Here is a 22,817-nt window from a genome sequence, read left to right as displayed (position 1 = left end):
TTTATCACTTGGAGGCTGGTAGCCAGGTATATTCTATATTTAGGGGGAAAAAAAAAACAGTAAAGCATTTTGAAACATGATAGGCTTAAGTTTGACAGAAGGAAGACTCCTCTAATAGGAAAATTACCCAGGCTATACATTCATCCACGCAGGGCGCTCAGAATATAATGAGGGGATCTTCCCGTTGAAGAAATACCAAACCTAGGAAAATAACATCAGGACACATTTAGAAATTACCATGGACAAACCTCACTGCAGTCCTTACTGCAAACCAAATGCACCCATACAGATGTCAGTTCTACTACATCGGAACTGAGGTCTCTGTGAGTGTAGTCTCCTTGTTCATACCGTCTTGAAAGTGAGTACTTTGCACAGAAACATACTAATTTGAACACCATTTGTTCACTAAGACCCATATTCCTTCTTAACTGCCATAATACCTCTATTTTAGATAAGTTGGCCTTCCCTTTATCAAGCCCCAGAGCAGACTATAAATTCGAAATAAATTAAGGCAGACAGGAGTTTCCTGAATGAAAAAAGTTTTTTTAATCCAACCTAAATCAGAGCTTGAAACCTTTTACTTTTCTGTATGTAGTTTATTATCGTCTATTGCTTCCAGTGGAATCTAAGTTTTAATTAGTTTGACAACATAGGTGTGATATTTTACAGAATGCAATCACTGCCCCTGTATTTAATTAAACGAACCCTATAAAAGTGGGGTTTTAGCCCGGGGCGTAATTTATAGTAGGCTGAATTGAAAACTGCATTAGCACTTTATACTGGGGTCGTTTGCACATGTAATAGAAATCGAGGTGATTGTGATAAGCCGATCCTCAGAAACCAAATGTCTTCCCATAAATAGAAACGTATTGTCTAATTTAGAGAGAATATGCTATGTCTTTTCCAAATATATCTTAAAATACCCCGAAATGCTTACAATTATGTTGTAGGGAACTTTGAAAGCTTTCTGGCTCCTGTTTTGAAAGGTGATTTTAAAAAGCGTATGACAGTAGTTTCACCAATGGAATTTCTAGGTAGACCGTGAAAACCAAGACTCTTTCTAGGTCGTGAGCTTAATTAGCGTTCCAGCGTGTGTAGATTCTGTCTTCCTCGGCCAGATCCAACCCCTCATTAGATGCCACGGTGAAATGCTACCCACAATGCATTTCATGTGACCATTTCTTAAGTGGCTTGCACATCCTGTGGCCTCATTTTTCCCCAAGAAATTCTTCTAAGTGGTATCCCATCAGCCAAGAGGGGAACAAGTCTCCCTGAGTAACCTCAGAAAATACTTGGTGAATGAGTGAAAGATGGACAGCTGGGTTATCAATGAAATGTACCCCCATGTGGAAAAACCTACCAGCTTTGCGTTCGTTCTCAGGACCGTGGAAAACATACTCACGGGCACCTCATGCAAAGAGCCTCAGTCATGCTACCCAGGCTTAAATGCAACCAGGAGGGAATCCTTCCATGCCCTCAGCATCTTGTCCCTGGAGATCGTATGCTAAAGGACCTCTTGAAGGTTCCTTAGTGTCCTGTCATATTTGCAGCAGTGATGTTTGCCCTGAGATAAAGCAATTGGATTTTCACCCTAATTGCACCTACATCCCAGGGGACCATCCAGAGCCTTAGGTGAATAACTTAAGCATTTAATTTATAATAAAGTTTGCCATCAGCATTTTTTCTTCCAAAACATTCCATTTACTTGGTTTTAGAGCTGCATAAACTGTTTTAAAAGCAATCTGCTCAATTGGGTGAGTTAATGATATTTAATTTGACTGGGCCAAACGTCACGGGATGAACATTGCGCCTGTAATTGCAGCCATCATCACCGCCGTCTTGTGTAATGTACACGTAATGCTAATCCCGGGAATAAAGGTTGTCATTCTCGGTTGGCTGACAGCGTGCACTGGGCTCATCACCTCGCTAAGTCTCTCAGTGATGTGATTCCAAGATGACAGGGTAATAAGTGTTATGTGCACAAGGTAATTCCAAACAAATTTGGCCGCAAAAATGGATTGTCTAGGAGAGTAAGTTCCTGCCTTGTCTCATCATCTTTTAAGAGGATGTAATGATGCCTAAAATACCTTGTCAAGAAGCTTGTGTGGCAGGGGTCAAGTCCTGTAAGATTTATCCATTGCACTGCCCGCTCCAGAGAACCCCAACCTGCGGACTGAAAATATCAATATGTATGTCGGTAGCTCAGGAACGTTTGGGCTGGGAACTTCCCTGAAAAATAAAGAAGCCTCTCAGTATACAAATGTCTCTTAAGACTACCTAACTAGACTGCATTTTGCTTCTTTGATTTGCAGACTCTCTTCTCCTGGGAAAATGTGACTATTCTGGGGCAGGATCCCCATTAGCACTGGTATCTTAGTAAATTCTTATGATGTGCATGCTAGGCTGTAAAGTAGATTATCTCATTAAACTTTATAATAATCCTAAGAGGCATGACACTATAATTACATTTATTTTGCACATGAGGAAACCGAGACTCAGAGGGAAATAAATGGTCCGAAGCGACAGTCCAGATTCTAACCCCGGTCTGATTCCACAGTTTCAGCCCCTGGGCACTGCAGCCCTGAACCGTAAGAAAGGAGTGGGTCGCCTGGCTTGTGGAGCGGCATATTTGAGCTGTGTTTGATTAACATATACATGGCACCGGGCTCCTGAAATTGTTCCCTCAGGTTCAATGGTCAGAGCTGCCTTTCTGTGGGACCCAGCCGTGAGCGGGTCTGGTGGGGGATGAGAGAGCGCTTCACAGTCGCCGACCAAGTTCCTGGCCTCCCTTGGGATTTGCCACCTCCTCTCTCTCTGCATCTTAGGCCCTAGGGATGTTATGGGTGCTGTTGCATCAATGCCGTTTAATAATACCCAAAGTCAGAGAGATTCGGAAAAGCTTGCCTGCGTTTGTAATCATGTGCGCCCAGACACAGGGCAGCTCTTTGCCCCCGAGAATCTTCTTAGCTTAGACTGATGCAGACAAGTCCGTCCTTTAATTTTTTTAGGTACCATTTAAGCATCTGCTTAGTGGTTCTAGCATTGGTTTAGAACACCTATACAAGAAAGCAATAGTTGCCATCACTTTTCTGTAATAAAAAAAATAAGCTGAGTAAAATATACTCCTAATCAGAAAAGCATTTTCACTCATTGTTTTATACACATCAGAGGAATGTCTACAGGAACAAATAACTACATTCCTGTCTAACTTTACAGTACATCTGTGCAATACCTATACCTATTGGGGTGTTTTGGGCTGCAGGGAGTTAAAATACAAGTGAAAATGGCCTAAAGTATAAGGATTGTGATATCAGATACGACAAGAAGTTTGGGGTTAAGAGGTTCTAAGCTTGGTCGGTTCATTTGCTCAGTGATAATCATCAAGAGACCCCAATTCTCTGTTTCTCTGCTCTGCATCCCTTAGTGTGTTAACCTGGCCTCAGAGACCCGGCTCCATGTCTAAGCAAAAGGAACCAGACCTCCACAGTGGGCTAAAGCCAATTAAACCCACATCTCAAGTCTCCCCCAGAGGGAGTGCTCTCTGATCTGGTGGAAAGGAAACAAAGTCCAAGCTCTTTCAGCAGAGAGGAAGCAGGAGGAACAAGGAAGGATGCTTTTTATCAGGCAGCTGACCTTTCCGCTGAGGTATTTGCAAGACCTAATTATGTGGATAAAACGTAAAGACTCCTAGGACGGATTTTTTTTTTTTTTTTTAAAGACACAATCGGAAGACTCCCTTAGAAGAAAGTCCCATGCTCAGTCCCGTTTGGCAAAAGGCCAAGTTGCAGACCCATTCAAAAGTCTTACTGTGAGTTCACTGTGGGTAGAACTACCTTTAGCACAAGCCATCCCCAGCATGGCGAGCTGGCATTGGCCAAAGCAATATCTCCTCAGGGTGCTGTCTACGGCATTCATTTTAATCCAGGGAGAAATTTACTATTGCATCATAAATTCGTAGATGATTTGACTCCCGGTGTCACGCATTAATGGGAAATACGACTCAGACAGTTCGGCCTTGGAGCGAATTTCACAGCACTCCAACTTGGGCTTCAGTCCTCCGCCCTCACCTCATCCCCAAGCCCTCAGAGTTCTAGGCTCCGAGCAGGGAAGGGGTCGAGGTGCTCAACTGGTTTGCAAAGCTAGAGAGAATTCCTTCACGTCCTTTCATTCTGTCCTCCAAGGAGGAAGAGTGAAGACGGCCGTGGTGTTAAATCCTGGGGTTTCCAGTCGTCCAGGGTGAGGGATGGTAAGAGTTTGACGGTTCAGCCATTCACTTATTTACTGGTGCACCGGAGTCATTTTGCAGCCCACAGTTCCTGCTCTGCCGAACTCGCTCATGATGATAGTAAATTACTTAAGTGGACTGGATCCAAATCATTAATAATCTCCAGTGGCGATTCATCTGGGCTGCATTACAAGGGAAGAATCTGACATCTATCCCTCAACCCAACAGCTGTTTGCAAGGCACTCCAACCTAGAGTTCTTGCCCCTGTAGGGCCAGAGTGAAAGCGCTTAGGGAAAAAACCAGAAAGACTGCTGCATAATCGGTATTCATGTTCTGCTTGGCAAAGAGAAACCGAAGTGCTCTACCTCAGAGGACAGACCTAATCGTCAGTGTGCTGTGAAGTACACGATGCTAAGGTGGGGCATGTCGATGACAGACTAGAAAAGGTTCGGTGTTGGTTTTGGCATTTACAAATAAATGACATGAGTTTGTCAGTGGTGCTGTCCAGAGAAGATCTGAGAAGCCAAGGAACTTCTGCAAACATATGTTCTGCCGAATATGATTCCTATACCATCATTTTATATTTGCCTTTAAGCAGTATACCAACCACTTGGGGGATGACATCAGAATATTTCAGAACCTGATAACTCTCGTGTGAGTGCAATCATTAGACATCACCTAGCTATCGGAACACAATGTCGTAGTCCTTTGCTGTGGGGAATGGGACGGGGAGGGTAAAGGAAATAGTCGAGCTTCCATGTTGCTTGGAATAACTTCATTTTCTAGACATAAGGTTCTGGCTTCTATTTCCTCTTGTGTAAGCTGTTCTAAATATAGCCGTGTTCAGTTAGTTCTATCGTTGGAAAGAATCCTGGATGCAGCATCCAAAGTTCTGACCCGTCAGTAACTAGCAAGGTCATCTCATGCAGTTTATTTGTGGCTATAAGGGGAGGGAGATGAACATACTTTTGGTCTTGCCAGCTTCCCATGACTGTGATGACGGACGTGTTAAGAGGCATCTTCATTTAAGTCATGTGGTAGACAGTGGGCGCTCGGTAAGTGTAGACATTGAGGATGCAGCAGTAGCAAAGGACTGTGCACAGTGGGAAACGACACAGCAATGAAGCTAGCTGCCGCTTCCCAAACATGGGCCAAAATGTCAGGTCATTTGAGTTCCTCCTTGATACTTGCCATATCTACCTGTGACCTGTATTATCACTTACTCAATATTCTCATTGACTTCTTAAGGAAAAGCAAAGGCATTCATTTAAGAAGGAAATGTCATATCGCTTCCATAAAAGGGAGACTAATCTCACCTGACAGGAACTGGGAAAATACACACCATTAAAACAGAACAATATAATTAATTTCCAGGTAGCTAGTATGGCCCGATAGAGGCTGTGAGCCTGAGACTGCTCATTTCTCTCACAGGCAAGATGAGGAGGGGATGAAATTATGTTAAAGACACTCCAGTAGGAAGCCAAGCCTTCCCTGCCGTGAGATTTATGATTTCATGCCCGATCTGCACACCTCCTAAACCTACCCCCTTCCCACCAGGCATTCCTGGGGAAACCTGAAACAGAGCAGTGAAGTCCCCGGACACCCGCACGTTTTCCTTTTAGCTGCTTACACATGAAAACCGTCTTTCTGGCTTCTGCTTAATGCTAATCCTCTCCCCTTCTACTGTTTTTCGACAGGTCAACGGCAAAGACTTATCCCGAGCAACTCATGACCAGGCTGTGGAAGCCTTCAAGACAGCTAAGGAGCCCATCGTGGTCCAGGTGTTGAGGCGAACGCCACGGACCAAAATGTTCACGCCTCCGTCAGAGTCACAGATGGTGGACACGGGAACCCAAACGGACATCACCTTTGAGCACATCATGGCCCTCACCAAGATGTCCTCGCCCACCCCACCTGTGCTGGATCCCTATCTCTTGCCCGAGGAGTAAGTCACATGATAATGAATCTTAACTGTGTTAAGTGTGGTACAGAAGTACAGAGAAGTTGGTTTCTTCCCTTCCATGTGGTGAAAACAATGAACACATCTTAACAGTTTTCCTCCAAGTTGCCCACGTTTCACTTTATTGTTTATAGAGGTAATAAATTGAATCCTGCTCAAAACCGCTCCGACATATTAATTACTTTGTTATAACCCTGGAGCGGAGTTATTCAAATTATATTCGAAGAACAAAATTACTTACAAATGTCATAAAAGTTGTTTCCGAATAAAATTTAATCACCGCAAATGGCAGTGGGAAGGTTTGGTAGTTATCACTAGAGGGAATGCTGATGGTTCTTTTAAAGAGACAACAAAGCAAGTTGTGAGGGTAAAGAGAGCCCAGGAGGTTGTGCCTTCTGGTTTCTTGGGTCTCATTTCAAACCTGGATCCATGGAGTAAATTCACACATGCCTCATATAAGCACTGCAGTTACCGATTAAATAACAGCTGTGATCCAACACATCACGTAAATTACTTTACACACGACTCTCCTCTTACCTTACTTACTGCCAGAGATATCAGGTAGTTCAGAGGCTTCGAGTTGGACAAACCTAATCTCTAGCTGTGTAACTTGGGTAGTTTATTTCCCTGGGCCTTATTTCCCCTCTATTAAAATGGGATGACAATAATAGTACCCATTTCTTAGGATTGTTGAAGGATTAAATGAAATAATGCGTGGCAAGTTCTCAGCATGGCGTATGGTAAGCACTGGATAAATGATAGTGGTGATCACTGTTAATTTAGTGATTGATGTCAAATATGTAGGGACAAAAATGAAGAGCAAGAAATTTTCTCAGGTGGACAAGTGGCTTAAAAGCTGTCCGTTTTAAGGTGGCTTTTCGGATGTGACTTTGCACACCTCTGGACAAGGTGTCCCCTCCCTTTCTTAGCCTCTCTGGCTGACGTTAGAGGCCCTCCTCCCATCTTGCTCCTGGTTCAGATCATTGCCTTGATGCCTTATTTCAAAGGGCATCTGCACCTCTCCTAGGGAAATCCTCTGAGCGATACCTGTTGGATTCCTATTAGTAGCTCAGTAGCTGGAGTGAGCACACGTTTCCTGTTGTTCTACCAGATTCCAGACAGAGGCTGGCCTCTCCTCCCGTGGTTCTGACGGTTAGCTGTCATCAGAACCCAGGGCTAATTCCCCGGGCGTGACAAAGTGAATTGGGCGGCGGGCAGCGTGTAAAGGTAGAGGAGGGAGTACCCCCCCCCGCCCCCGATCCCGTCTGACACTCAGAGTGCACAAGGCAGTATGCAGAGAACTGTCATCTCACCCATTTCTCACGACTGTCCCTTCTGTGCCACGAGGAACTGCAGACTCAGCAGTGCTACTGCATGTAAGTTGGCAGCTGGATTGAAAGGCAGGTCTGTCCCACCTCAACTTCCAGATCTTAACCACAATACTCCATACATGCCAGTTGCTAGGAAACAACTGGATGATTCACTGACTACGATCATTCAAATCAGCTGTTTGATGTTTTAGACCCAAACTGCCTTTCATATTGATGAGGCCTTTAAGGCTACTCCTGACTCTCGATGTTGAACCGTCACAGTGACAGGCTTTTTAGAAGCTAAACCCTTAATTTCCTCTTAAGTCTAGTTAACATGACATGACTCTTCCCCCAAGGGGCAATTTGAGAAATGTCAGAAGAGTGCGGAGGTCAGTGCTCTCCTGGTTCTGGCTGCGAGGTCAGAGGACAGCAGGAGTGTGCATCAGGGCTGAATGGGGGGCGCGGGGGGGTGTTACCTTGAGGCTTGAAAGCCCAGGCCTTCCCGCAGCATCCTCAGTACTAACAGCCCCTTGAGTGCAGGCAGCATATTTGCCTGATGGGTGCAGAAAATTGAAAGCCAGCCCTCGTTTGAATGACCGCTCATGTCTGGTCTGTTGTTTCAAAACTAAGTGCCTGGGTGAGAAGACCAGAGCCCACTGATTGCTCTGTTGACCTTTGAGAACGCGGAGGTTTGGGTCCCCAGCCAACAATCAGGCTGAAGCTCTCCATCCGCATCTGACACCTTTCAGAGCCACAGACCTGACTGAGCGTGTTATAATTCCCACTGCCTGTGGTCCTAGAGGTTCCATTAGTGGTGTTTCCAAAGAGGTGGTGGGCTCTGTGAATTGTGCTGTACACATGTTAACCTAGAGAAATGCAAGCTTCCGTTCTCCTAGGCGTGTGTATGTATGCGGGTCTGCATATTTACACACATGCATTATATGCGTGCATGTATGCACATGTTCTACATACGTATACGTGTACACTGGGTGATGTCAAATGTATTTCTCATTGCGAGACAATCAAAAAAGTTTGAAAAGAGACTGTCCTAGATGACAGCATAGCAGTTTCAGTTTCACAGCCCTTTGAACCTATCTCAGAGGCCGGCACATGTCTTTAAGTGTTGCCTGAAGTTAAGCTTTTTTCTCCCCAGAGATAAAATCTAAGAATGAAGCCATGAGCAGTAAATAAGAGTTTGTCTCCCACCTAGAGAGTGAGTTAAAAATTAGTCACATTGACTCAATGACTAGTGGGCCAGGGAATGATCACTGCAAGCCACAAAGCCAGTCCCTCTCTCACCGTGCATCTTTTTTTTTTTTAACAAGTTTTTTATTGCAGTATAGTTGATTTACAATGTTGTGTTAATTTCTGCTGTACAGCAAAGTGATTCATTATACATATATATACATTCTTTTTTATATTCTTTTCCATTATGGTTTAATCATAGGATATTGAATCTAGTTCCCTGTGCTATAGAGTGGGACCTTGTTGTTTATCCATTCTCTGTATACTAGCTTACATCTGTTTACCCCAATCTCCCACTCCATCCTTCCCCCTCAACCTGCATCTGAGCTCCTCCTTGTGGAGGAAATGGGCTTTAGAGAAGATGGTGGAAATATTGTGCGGGAGGTCCTGACTGTGCCGGGAAACACAACCAGAGAGAAGTGAACTAAGTAAGAACCTCAGCCTCTGAGAAGAGCCCCTGTGGCACTGATGGGCCTGGTGATGGGGGGATGGGAACAGATACTTAGAACTGGAAGCAGGGCCTTAACGATCTTTCATCTTTTCCCAGGCATCCCTCAGCCCATGAATACTACGATCCAAATGACTACATTGAAGGCATCCATCAGGAGATGGAGAGGGAGGAGCTGGAGCTGGAGGTAAGAAGAACGTCCGCGTCTCGTTTTAATAGTCATTGTTAAGGCTAATAAGTCTCTATCAGCATGAACTGAGATTATGGATGCTCATGCAATGTCCACCTCTTGCGGATTTCTTTTAGAAGAACCACGTTCAGTGGGTCGAGGCCTCTCTGGAACACTGCTTTGCAAGAAGAAGGGCTATTTAATAACCTTTATAGGACAACACTGCTTTTTGATGATGATTGTGACAAAGCAGAGGTCTTTAAAAAGCTATCAAATATCTCAGGAGCTAGATTTTTGGAGTAGGATGTAGACTTTGTAAGTCTTTGATATTTTGTTAACTTTACAGCAGTGGGTTCTTTAGTTCCATCTTACTTTCTAACACCTTTGAGAATCTGATGGAAGCTGTGGTCTCTCCCTGGAAAAGTGCTCCTGTCTCTAAGAGTTTGCATGTGATATCTGGAGGGTCACTGAGCTCCCACAATATCTGCCGCATGTGGCCCACTCTGCCTTACAGTTGTCTTGTTATATCTGATACACCAGAACCACTGTTTGCTTTCTCTTTCCCTTTTTTTTTTTTTTCACACACACACACTATATTTTATTTTTACAAGAGATAAATAGACCGACACCAAGCGTTGTACATGGATGACCACAACAAAAGCAACAATGATTGCAATTACCAAACATGAAACACACTCATACTATGTCATAATATTGACATTCAGTCCAGTAATCCTCCACTGTAACAGCTCCTTTACTTTGCAGTGAAAATTGATTTGTATATTCTTTGCCTCTGAGTCCTTGTTGGATTTTTTTTTTTTAATTCAGACAGAAAGTCACAAAAATTATACTCATCCTCATCAGTTCACTCAGTCCCATGTAATTAATTTTTTTTTTCATCTTGATCTTTTGTTAGCACTTTTATGAGTTCATCAGTTTTTCATTAGAGTTCTGAAAATTCAGTTCTGCTTATTCATTCAGTTCAGCAGTACAGTCAGTTACCAGAAACCTGTACTTGTCAGAGTCTTTTCCATGAATTTCTTAAAGATGAAACCCTTTTATAGGAACATATTTGCAGTAGCATCAGAGTATACACAGAACTGTCTGTAAATGACAAAAGACTTAAAAATGACCACAGTTAAAAATTTGATGAAAGTTCATAATAATGCAGTTGACAAGAAAATTAGTTATTTCTGAGATATACATTTTAAGGTAATAACTAGGATTATGACTTATAACATTATACCAGAACATATAAGATTTTTAGAAATTTCATGTACTGTCTGAAACATTTATATTAACATATTTCCATACAAATAACCCAATGAAAGTTTAGTATTAGTTGTTTTGTTTGTTTTTTTATACTGCAGGTTCTTATTAGGCATCAATTTTATACACATCAGTGTGTACATGTCAATCCCAATAGCCCAATTCAGCACAACACCATCCCCACCCCACCGCAGTTTTCCCCCCTTGGTGTCCATATGTCCGTTCTCTACATCTGTGTCTCAACCTCTGCCCTGCAAACTGGCTCATCTGTACCATTTTTCTAGGTTCCACATACATGCGTTAATATACGATATTTGTTTTTCTCTTTCTGACTTACTTCACTCTGTATGACAGTCTCTAGATCCATCCACGTCTCAACAAATGACTCAATTTCGTTCCTTTTTATGGCTGAGTAATATTCCATTGTATATATGTACCACAACTTCTTTATCCATTCGTCTGTGATGGGCATTTAGGTTGCTTCCATGACCTGGCTATTGTAAATAGTGCTGCAATGAACATTCGGGTGCATGTGTCTTTTTGAATTACGGTTTTCTCTGGGTATATGCCCAGTAGTGGGATTGCTGGGTCATATGGTAATTCTATTTTCAGTTTTTTAAGGAACCTCCATATTGTTCTCCATAGTGGCTGTATCAATTTACATTCCCACCAACAGTGCAAGAGGGTTCCCTTTTCTCCACACCCTGTCCAGCATTTGTTGTTTGTAGATTTTCTGATGATGCCCATTCTGACTGGTGTGAGGTGATACCTCATTGTAGTTTTGATTTGCATTTCTCTAATAATTAGTGATGTTGAGCATCTTTTCATGTGCTTCGTGGCCGTCTGTATGTCTTCTTTGGAGAAATGTCTATTTAGGTCTTCTGCCCATTTTTGGATTGGGGTGTTTGTTTCTTTGATATTGAGCTGAATGAGCTGTTTATATATTTTGTCACAAAGGATTAATCCTTTGTCCGTTGATTCGTTTGCAAATATTTTCTCCCATTCTGAGGGTTGTCTTTTTGTCTTGTTTATGGTTTCCTTTGCTGTGCAAAAGCTTTGAAGTTTCATTAGGTCCCATTTGTTTATTTTTGTTTTTATTTCCATTACTCTAGGAGGTGGATCAAAAAAGATCTTGCTGTGATTTATGTCAAAGAGTGTTCTTCCTATGTTTTCCTCTAAGAGTTTTATAGTGTCCGGTCTTACATTTAGGTCTCGAATCCATTTTGAGTTTATTTTTGTGTATGGTGTTAGGGAGTATTCTAATTTCATTCTTTTACATGTAGCTGTCCAGTTTTCCCAGCACCACTTATTGAACAGACTGTCTTTACTCCATTGTATATCTTTGCCTCCTTTGTCATAGATTAGTTGACCATAGGTGCGTGGGTTTATCTCTGGGCTTTCTATCTTGTTCCATTGATCTACGTTTCTGTTTTTGTGCCAGTACCATATTGTCTTGATTACTGTAGCTTTGTAGTATAATCTGAAGTCAGGGAGTCTGATTCCTCCAGCTCCGTTTTTTTCCCTCAAGACTGCTTTGGCTATTCGGGGTCTTTTGTGTCTCCATACAAATTTTAAGATGATTTGTTCTAGTTCCGTAAAAAATGCCATTGGTAATTTGATAGGGATTGCATTGAATCTGTAGATTGCTTTGGGTAGTATAGTCATTTTCACAATGTTGATTCTTCCAATCCAAGAACATGGTATATCTCTCCATCTGTTGGTATCATCTTTAATTTCTTTCATCAGTGTCTTATAGTTTTCTGCATACAGGTCTTTTGTCTCCCGAGGTAGGTTTATTCCTAGGTATTTTATTCTTTTTGTTGCAATGGTAAATGGGAGTGTTTCCATAATTTCTCTTTCAGATTTTTCATCATTAGTGTATAGGAATGCAAGAGATTTCTGTGCATTACTTTTGTATCCTGCAACTTTACCATATTCATTACTGCAACTTTACCATATTCATTATGGTATGTTATCTTTGAATGGTATTCATTATCTTTCCCTTTAACTTAACCCAACTCCTTTAAACTAAGGTAAATTTTTTTTTCTTTTTTCTTTTTGAATTTTATTTTTTTTTTTTGATACAGCGGGTTCTTATTAGTTATTTATTTTATGCATATTAGTGTATATATGTCAACCCCAATCTCCCAATTCATCCCCCCACCACCACTGTCCCCCCCACCCCCCCACTTTCCCCCACCTTGGTGTCCATACGTTTGTTCCCTACATCTGTGTCTCCATTTCTGCCCTGCAGACTGGTTCATCTGTACCAGTTTTCTAGATTCCACATACATGCGTTAATATATGATATTTGTTTTTCTCTTTATGACTTACTTCACTCTGTATGAGAGTCCCTGGGTCCATCCACATCTCTACAAATGACCCAATTGCATTCCTTTTTAGGGCTAATATTCCATTGTATATATGTACCACATCTTCTTTATACATTCATCTGTCGATGAGCGTTTAGGTTGCTTCCATGACCTGGCTATTGTAAATAGTGCTGCAGTGAACACTGGGGTGCATGTGTCTTTTGAATTATGGGTTTTTCTGGGTATATGCCCAGTAGTGGGATTCCCTTTTCTCCACACCCTCTCCAGCATTTGTTTGAAGATGTTCTGATGATGCCCATTCTAACCACTGTGAGGTGATACCTCATTGTAGTTCTGATTTGCATTTCTCTAATAATTAGTGATGTTGAGCATCTTTTCATGTGCCTCTTGGCCGTCTGTATGTCTTCTTTGGAGAAATGTCTATTTAGGTCTTCTGCCCATTTTTTTGATTGGGTTGTAAACTAAGGAAAATTTTAAAGGAAATGCTGTATCACTAGCTCAGTCAGAAAATCAGCATCCCTTGCCATGAATAGAAGGTGCCGTCCAATAAATACAGCGGATATGAGGCAGTGTTATTAAATCCCGCTGCTTGTCACTGGTACCTGCCCAGGGCTGGGTGCCTGGGGCCCGTTCTCTCCACTACCTCCTGCTCCCTTTCTCTCTGTCTAAGGAGATGGGCTAGTATCACAGAAGTGGTAAGACTAGCCCAAACTGAGGCTTTCTTCCTAAAGGAAGTAACTTTCTCCACGTGAACTATCTGAGAGCATCTTGCTTTTGGTGGGAGGAGGCCACTCTGAAATGCCTCCCTGGAGCCTTGTTATTCAAAGTGTGGTGCAAAGACTGGGACAGCAGCACATGGGGGATTGTGAGAAATACAGAATCTGGGCCCTCAGACGTACAGAATCAGAATCTGCATTTTACCAAGATCCCCAGGTGTTTTGGTGCACAAATCTCAGGGGCCCTGACCTGGAGGCCACAGGCCCAGGTAAAGAAGCCCAGGCTTCCATTTGCCCTCGTCATGGGTCACACGATGGGGGCTTTGTGCATTTCCTTCACTATGGTATGAAGCTGTGCCTCCGAGCCTCGAATACCACCCACACCATCCGGGCAGAGTGCAGTCCCATGGACTAGAGAGGACTAAGCCCCTCATGGAAATTCAAGACTTGTTCAGACTTCTTCCTTTTGTTAAATAGAAAAAGCACAAAGAGACTCTACATGCACGCTTACGTTCATTTCTGCTCGCCTGCTTTTACTGAGCATCTGTTACATTGAATATCCTTTTTGGTGCTAGAAAGGCAAAATCAGCGAGTCATCACCCTGCCTGCCGTTCAGGAGCTCAAAGTCCCTTTGGTTCATCAGCCATTAGCTTAGACGTGAGCTTTTCATCTAGAAAACCAAACGGTGGCCATTCTCCATCTACAGCTCCTTTGAGCAGTTATCACGAAGTACCGTGAGTCCATACCAGGCAGGAAGGCTGCTTTTACATTTGGACTTTTGTTTAGAGCAGCTTGGATGTCACCAGGTTATTTCTGTTAACTGAGTGAACCTGGTGGTTTTGGATGAGCGGCCCGTCCCAAGTTCTGAGGTCAAGATTCAGGTAGGTTCTCTCCACGGCTCCTCACCAGGAGGGAATCTCCGGGAGAGAACAGTGTATATACTTCCAGGAAGGCTCTGTTGCAGAGGTTTGTCTTTGGAAGGTCACCCGGTCAGTTCGAGAAGGTTAATGAACAGCAGCACGGCCAAGAGCTGGGGTTCCTAAAGCAGACCCAGTTTTCTGGGGGAATGGCATGTACCATCATCCCCACTTCCTCGCGAGATTTCTTAGAGCCGTCAACAGTCTGTCTCTGCTAGGTCCCATCAGCCTGTTGGGTCCCCCCACCCAGGCTTGCTGTGAGTAAGGGGACCAACCTCAGCCCACCGCTCCTCGTCTTAAGTTGAATTAGATCAACATCCGCCCCTTTCGAAAAATAACCCGTTCCGTGGATACTATATAGGAGGAAAATATATGAGTGTTTGGGGATATTATGGAAGCAAATGCACAGAGAAAAACAGATGTTCTCTCTTTTAAAGCACACAAAATGATCATATTTAGGTAAGTGTTAAATCCCTGTTATTGTGAAACTGCTTAGCATTAAAACGATTACACCCCAGTATACTCAAGGGTTGAGCCGCCAAATAATTACCCGTAAATTTTCAGGTACTGAACACCTGCTCTGGATCTTCCTGTAGGTAATTAAGACGGAAAAATAGACGTCTGAAGAAGGCTTTAATTTTCCCTTAGTCTTGTTTTAATTTCCCAGTTGATTCATCAGTAGCATCCTAGCCAGGCTGTGAAGCTGCCGTCACCTATGCTGTGTCTTGATGATGTCATTTTGAAACCAGAAAGGAAAAGAAAGCTATGCTCTCACCAGGGAGACTAAAATGATCTCCAAACCTGGTTGCATAGTGTAACGTCATAAGATCTCAAGGGAAGCGAGACCGTCCTGGAGGTAAGGCAGGCTGTCCCCGCCAACCTATGCATTTTTCTTTAGCCTTTAAGGCACAGCACCAGGGCTCCTCCGGGGAACCTTCCCTGGTCGGCCCTACCCTCACTGAGTCAGCCTCCTCACCACCCTCCCAATTTCATCAGCACTTGACCCTTCTTCTCCTGCCACCTGCAATCAGAACCTGCCCCCTGCTCTTATTTTATCCCCCCAGATCCTGGCCCAGCTCAGCGTGGCTCATCTCCAGAGAAGCTTACGTACCGCTCTGGCTAAAGCACCCCTCCCCCAGTAGGGCCATTTCCTACTTAGACTCTTCGTGCTCAGACAGTGCCTGGCAGAGGGTAGGCACCCAAGGAACATCTGTCGAATAAAGGAATAAATGCCTTGTGACCCAATCTCACTTTTCAGGACCTTGGAGGAAAGTACAGTCTTTCTAGAGACATCTCTACGTCCCCGACAGCACCACGCATAGATAGAGAAAGTGTGGAGATGATTTCCAGAAATACGCACAAGCAGTTCTGGATCGATAAGGTCTTAGAGTTATGCTTCAGTAACCAGTCTTCCTAGAGGTGCAGAAGCCATTGAAATTACTCTCTGGGACGCCCTCTGATTAAAGTGCTGTCGTTGAAACAGAAAGCTTGACCCAACCAAGGTAGACTGGCCCCCGTACTTTACTCAATTGAGCTATCGTTTCAATTTCATCTAAAATGTCAGGCTTAGCTGTTCATTGTTATCCAGCCGTCCATCTAGACCGGTAAGCAACAGGACACCGGTGGTGGGGGAGGTGTAATCCAGATAATGGTAATACATTATTCACACGAGTTTGATTAATGGTCTTCTTTGCCGTCTTATCTCCATCATCACAGACAGATATGTATTGATGCCCTCTGTGCTTTCCATGATGTACTCAACTGTGTAAGGCTCTACCTCTAGCTTGGCGTGAGAATGAAATGTTGAGAATTTACTAACCACTCAATAAGTTGGAGGAACGGCAGTTTCCACTGAGCCCCAAAATATTGTCTCTGGGGATAAGATGGTAGAAGAGCCGAGAAGTTTCAAAGAAGTGAAGTGACTTTCCTAGGGCAGCCTGGCTTGCTAATGGCAGAGCCAAGTTTATTTTTCATTTGGATCTTTAGTCTGCCTTGGAATCTCAAGCTAATTCAGTTTTATTGAGCACCTACCATGCATGGTATATAAGGCTAGACGCTGTTTTTAGTGCACAATTCAACTACTACTGCATTACTGTAATCTTTATGAGCAGCCAAGGTAAAACCTAAATCTATACAGATCGCAAGACGGCATCGGCTCTTACAGTGTTGTATTTCCAGAGCTTCTGAAAACCTCTTATGGTTCACTCTTTGCTTAACTATTAGCAACCAGGCTCTCCTCTATGATGTGCAACCATCCCCTGGAAATGGAGTGACCACAGCTAAGTGATAGTAGGGTTTTTTTGGTGGTTTTTTGTTTTTTGTTTTGTTTTGTTTTCCTGTCAAGAGGTTAACCGTGTTTAATTCTGGGTGATAAGAATATAAATGATCATTCCCTTCTTTGCACTTTTCTGAATTTAATTTTTTCTACTTTAAATCTTTTTTTTAATTTTAAAAAAATTTTTATTTTACATTAGAGTACAGTTGATTAACAATGTTGTATTAGTTTCAGGTAGACACAGCAAAGGGATTCAGTTATACAGGTACATGTGTCTGTTCTTTTTCAAATTCTTTTCCCATTTAGGTAATTACAGAATACTGAGCCAAGTTCTCTGTGCTATACAGTAGCTCCTTGTTGGTTATCTATTTTAAATATAGCAGTGCATAAGTGTCAATCTCAGAGTCCCACTCTATCCCTCCCCCACCCCTCTCCCCCTGGTAACCATAAGTTCATTCTCTAAATCTGTGAGGCGGTTTCCGTTTTGTAAATAAGTTCATTTGTATCATTCGTTTTAGATTCCGCATATCAGCAATATCATATGATATTTGTCTTTCTCCGTCTGACTTACATCACTTAGTATGATAATCTCCAGGTCCATCCATGTTGCTGCAAATGGCATTATTTCATTCTTTTTAATGGCTGAGTAATATTCCATTGTATATATGTACTGCACCTTCTTTATCCATTCATCTGTCAGTGGACATTTAGGTTGCTTCCATGTCTTAGCTATTGTAAACAGCCCTGCAGTGAACATTGGGGTTCATGTATCTTTTCAAACCATGTTATTCTCCACATATATGCCCAGGAGTGGGATTGCTGGATCATACGGTAGCTCTGTTTTTAGCTTTTTAAGGAACCTCCATCCTGTTCTCCATAGTGGCTGCACCAATTTACATTCCCACCAACAGTGTAGGAGGGTTCCCTTTTCTCCACACCCTCTCCAGCATTTATTGCTCGTAGGCTTTTTGATGATGGCCATTCTGACTGGTGTGAGGTAATATCTCATTGTAGTTTTGATTGCATTTCTCTAATTAGTGATGTTGAGCATCTTTTCATGTGCCTCTTGGCCATCTGTATGTCTCCTTTGGAGAAACGTCTATTTAGGTCTTCTGCCCATTTTTTGATTCGGTTGCTTGTTTTTTTGATATTGAGTCACATGAGCTGTTTGTAAATTTTGGAGATTAATGCCTTGTCAGTCGCATCGTTTGCAAATATTTTTTCCCATTCTGTGGGTTGTCTTTTCGTTTTGTTTATGGTTTCCTTTGATGTGCAAAAGCTTCTGAGTTTAATTAGGTCCCATTTGTCTATTTTTTGTTTTTATTTCCATTACTCTAGGAGACAGATCAAAAAAGATCTTGCTGCGATTTATGGCAAAGAGTGTTCTGCCTGTGTTTTCCTCTAAGAGTTTATAGTATCTGGTCTTACATTTAGGTCTTTAATCCATTTTGAGTTTATTTTTGAGTATGGTGTTGGATAGTGTTCTAATTTTATTCTTTTACATGTAGCTGTCCAGTTTTCCCAGCACCATTTATTGAAGAGATTGTCTTTTCTCCAGTGTATAGTCTTGCCTCCTTTGTCATAGATTTATTGACCATAGGTGCGTGGGTTAATCTCTGGGCTTTCTATCCTGTTCCATTGATCTAGATTTCTGTTTTTGTGCCAGTACCATCCTGTTTTGATGACTGTAGCTTTGAAGTATAGTCTAAAGTCAGGGAGCCTGATTCCTCCAGCTCCAGTTTTCTTTCTCAAGATTGCTTTGGCTATTCAAGGTCTTTTGTGTCTCCATACAAATTTTAGGATTTTTTGTTCTAGTTCTGTGAAAAATGCCATTGGTAGTTTGATAAGGATTGCATTGAATCTGTAGATTGCCTTGGGTGGTATAGTCATTTTCACAATATTGATTCTTCCAATCCAAGAACATGCTATATCTTTTCCATCTGTGTGTCATCTTCGATTTCTTTCATCAGTGACTTATAGTTTTCAGTGTACAGGTCTTTTGCCTCCTTAGGTAGGTTTCTTCCTAGGTAGTTTATTCTTTTTGATGTGATGGTAAATGGGATTGTTTCTTTAATTACTCTTTCTGATCTTTCATTGTTAGTGTATAGAAACACAACAGATCGCTGTGTATTAATTTTGTATCCTGCAACTTTACCAAACTCATTAATGAGCTCTAGTGGTTTTCTGGTGGCAACTTTAGGATTTTGTATGTATAGTATCATGTCATCTGCAAACAGTGTCAGTTTTACTTCTTCTTTTCCAGTTTGGATTCCTTTTATTTCTTTTTCTTCTCTGACTGCCGTGGCTAGGACTTCCAAAACTATGCTGAACAAAAGTGGTGAGAGTGGACATCCTTATCTTGTTCCTGATCTTAGAGGAAATGCGTTCAGTTTTTCACCACTGAGAATGATGTTTGCTGTGGGTTTGTCATATACGGCCTTTAGTATGTTGAGGTATGTTCCCTCTGTGCCCACTTTCTGGAGAGTTTTTATCATGAGTGGGTGTTGAACTTTGTCAAAAGCTTTTTCTGCATTGCTTGAGATGATCATGTGGTTTATATTTTTCAGTTTGTTGATGTGGTGTATCACACTGATTGATTTGTGGATATTGAAGAATCCTTGCATCCCTGGGATAAATCCCACTTGCTCATGGTGTATGATCCTTTTAATGTATTGGTGGATTGGGATTGCTAATATTTTGTTGAGGATTTTTGCGCCTGGGTTCATCTGTGATATTGTCCTGTAATTTTCTTTTTTTGTGGTATCTTTGTCTAGTTTTGGTATCAAGGTGATGGTGGCCTCATAGAGTGGGTTTGAGAGTGTTCCTTCCTCTGCACGTTTTTGGAACAGTTTCAGAAGGGTAGGTGTTAAGTCTTCTCTAAATGTTTGATAGAATTCACCTGTGAAGCCATCTGGTCCTGGACTTTTGTTTGTTGGAAGATTTTTAATCACAGTTTCAATTTCATTGCTTGTGATTAGTCTGTTCATATTTTCTATTTCTTCCTAGTTCAGTCTTAGAAGGTTGTACTTTTCTAAGAATTTGACCATTTTTTCCAAGTTGTCCATTTTATTGGCATATGGTTGCTTGTAGCAGTCTCTTATGATCCTTTGGATTTCTGTGGTGGGTGTCAGTTGTAACTTCTTTTTCATTTCTAATTTTATTGATCTGAGCCCTCTGTTTTTTTTCTTGATGAGTCTGGCTAGAAGTTTATCAATTTTGTTTGTCTTTTCAAAGGACCAGCTTTTAGTTTCATTTATCTTTGCTATTGTTTTCCTCATCTCTATTTCATTTATTTGTGCTCTGATCTTTATGATATCTTTCCTTCTACAAACTTTGGGTTCTGTTTGTTCTGATTTCTCTAGTTGCTTTAGGTGTAAGGTTAGGTGGTTTATTTGAGATTCTTCTTGTTTGCTGAGGTGAGATTGTATTGCTATAAAGTACACTCTCAGAATTGCTTTTTCTGCATTCCATAGGTTTTGGATCATTGTGCTTTCATTTTCATTTGTCTCCAGGTATTTTTTGATTTCCTCTTTGATCTCTTCAGGGATCCAGTGGTTGTGTAGTAGCATATTGTTGTTTAGCCTCCACATGTTTGAGTGTTTTACAGTTTTTTTTCTTGTAGTTAATTTCTAGTCTCATAGTGTTGTCATCGGAAAAGATGCTTGATGTGATTTCAGTTTTCTTAAATTTACTGAGGCTCGCTTTGTTGGCCCAGCATGTGATCAGTCCTGGAGAATGTTCCATGAGCACTTGTGGAGAATGTGCATTCTGCTGCTTTTGGATGGAATGCTCTGTAAATATCAATTAAGTCCACCCGGTCTAACGTGTCATGTAAGGCCTGTGTTTCCTTATTGATTTTCTGTCTGGATGATCTGTCCATTGGTGAAAGTGGGGTGTTAAAGTCCCCCACTATGATTGTGTTACTTTTCGATTTCTCCTTTTATGGCTGTTAGTATTTCCCTTATATATTGAGGTGCTCCTACGTTGGGTGCATATATATAGTTACAATTGTTATATCTTCTTTTTGGATTGATCCCTTGATCATTGTGTCATGTCCTTCTTTGTCTCTTGTAACGGTCTTTATTTTAAAGTCTATTTTGTCTGATATGAGTATTGCTACTCCAGCTTTCTTTGGATTTCCATTTGCATGGAATACCTTTTAGCATCCCCACACTTTCAGTCTGTACATGTCCCTAGATCTGAAGTGGGTCTCTTGTAGATAGCATATATACAGGTCTTGTTTTTATATCCATTCAGTGAGCCTGTGTCTTTGGTTGGAGCATTTAATCCATTTACGTTTAAAGTAATTATCAATATGTATGTTCCTATTGCCATTTTGTTAACTGTTTTGGATTTGTTTTTGGGGGTCTCTTTTCTTCCCTTCCTCTTTTTGTTCTCTTGTGATTGGATGACTAATGTTAGTGTTGTATTTGGATTCCTTTGTCTTTTGTGTGTGTGTATCTATTGTAGATTTTCAGCTTGCGGTTTCCATGAGGTTTTGATACAGCAGTCTATATATATACAAGATTGCTTTACATTGCTGGTCTTTTAATTTCAAATGCATTTCCAATCTCCTGCATTTGTGCTCTTCTCTTCTCACCATTGCTGGTTTTGATACCATATTTGTGTGTGGATGATTTCCTACCTTTACTGTATGTTTGCCTTTACTGAAGAGCTTTTCTATTCATAATTTTCTTGTTTCTAGTTGTGGCCTTTACTTTTCTACCAAGGGAAGTTGCTTTAGCATTTGTTGCAAAGCTGGTCTGGTGGTGCTGAATTCTCTTAGCTTTTGCTTGTCTGTAAAGCTTATGATTTCTCCATCAAATCTGAATGAGAGCCTTGATGGGTAGAGTATTCTTGGTTGTCGCGTCTTCCCTTTTGTCACTTTAAATATATCGTGCCACTCCCTTCTGGCCTGCAGAATTTCTGCTGAGAAATCAGCTGATAACTTTATGGGAATTCCCTTGTGTGTTATTTGTTGCTTTTAATATCTTTTTCTATGTCCTTAATTTTTGTCAGTTTGATTGCTGTGTGTCTTGGTGTGTTCCTCCTTGCGTTTATCCTGCCTGGGACTCTCTGTGCTTCCTGGACTTGGGTGACTATTTCCTTTCCCATGTTAGGGAAGTTTTCAGCTATTAATGCTTCCAGTATTTCCTCAGGTCCTTTCTCTCTCTCTCCTCCTTCCGGGACCCCTGTAATGTGAAAGTTGGTGTGTTCAGTGTTGTCCCAGAGGTCTCTGAGACTATCTTCATTTCTTTTCATTCTTTTTTCTTTCTTCTGTTCCGTGGCAGTGATTTCCATCATTCTGTCTTCCAGTGCACTTATCCGTTCTTCTGCATCAGTTATCCTGCTATTTGTTCCTTCTAGTGTATTTTTCATTTCAGTTACTGTATTGTTCATCTCGGTTTGTTTGTTCTTTAGTTCTTCAAGGTCTTTGTTAAACATTTCTTGCATCTTCTTGATCTGTGCCTCCATTCTTTTTCTTTTTTATTTTATTATTTTTTTTTAATTTTATTATTATTTTTTTAATGCTATTCTTGTCTGCTTACATTCTTTTTATGTATGTATGTATGTATGTATGGCTGTGTTGGGTCTTCGTTTCTGTGCGAGGGCTTTCTCTAGTTGTGGCAAGCGGGGGCCACTCTCCATCGCGGTGCGGGGGCCACTCTTCATCGTGGTGCGCGGGCCTCTCACTATCGTGGCCTCTCGTTGCCGATCACAGGCTCCAGACACGCAGGCTCAGTAATTGTGGCTCACAGGCCGAGTTGCTCCGCGGCATGTGGGATCTTCCCAGACCAGTGCTCGAACCCGCGTCCCCTGCATTGGCAGGCAGATTCTGAACCACTGCGCCACCAGGGAAGCCCTCCATTCTTTTTCTGAGATCTTGGATCATCTGTACTATCATTACTCTAAATTCTTCTTCAGGTAGATTGCCTATCTCCACTTCACT

General features: G+C 41.9%; 1 protein-coding gene across 1 annotated transcript in view; it reads left to right on the top strand.

The window, feature by feature from the left end:
• PDZRN3 (PDZ domain containing ring finger 3) overlaps window positions 1-22,817 on the top strand; it is a 248,774-nt gene that overhangs the window by 211,954 nt on the left and 14,003 nt on the right. Inside the window, exons 4-5 of the mRNA XM_036869714.1 lie at window positions 5,923-6,170; window positions 9,288-9,375. Coding sequence (XP_036725609.1) covers window positions 5,923-6,170; window positions 9,288-9,375 — 336 coding nt within the window. The remainder of the gene's footprint in view (window positions 1-5,922; window positions 6,171-9,287; window positions 9,376-22,817) is intronic.

The sequence above is a fragment of the Balaenoptera musculus genome, chromosome 11 (assembly GCF_009873245.2).
Source record: "Balaenoptera musculus isolate JJ_BM4_2016_0621 chromosome 11, mBalMus1.pri.v3, whole genome shotgun sequence".
NCBI lineage: Eukaryota > Metazoa > Chordata > Mammalia > Artiodactyla > Balaenopteridae > Balaenoptera > Balaenoptera musculus.
The sequence above is the reverse complement of the archived record's forward strand: the minus strand, read 5'-3'. Positions and strand labels throughout refer to the sequence as shown.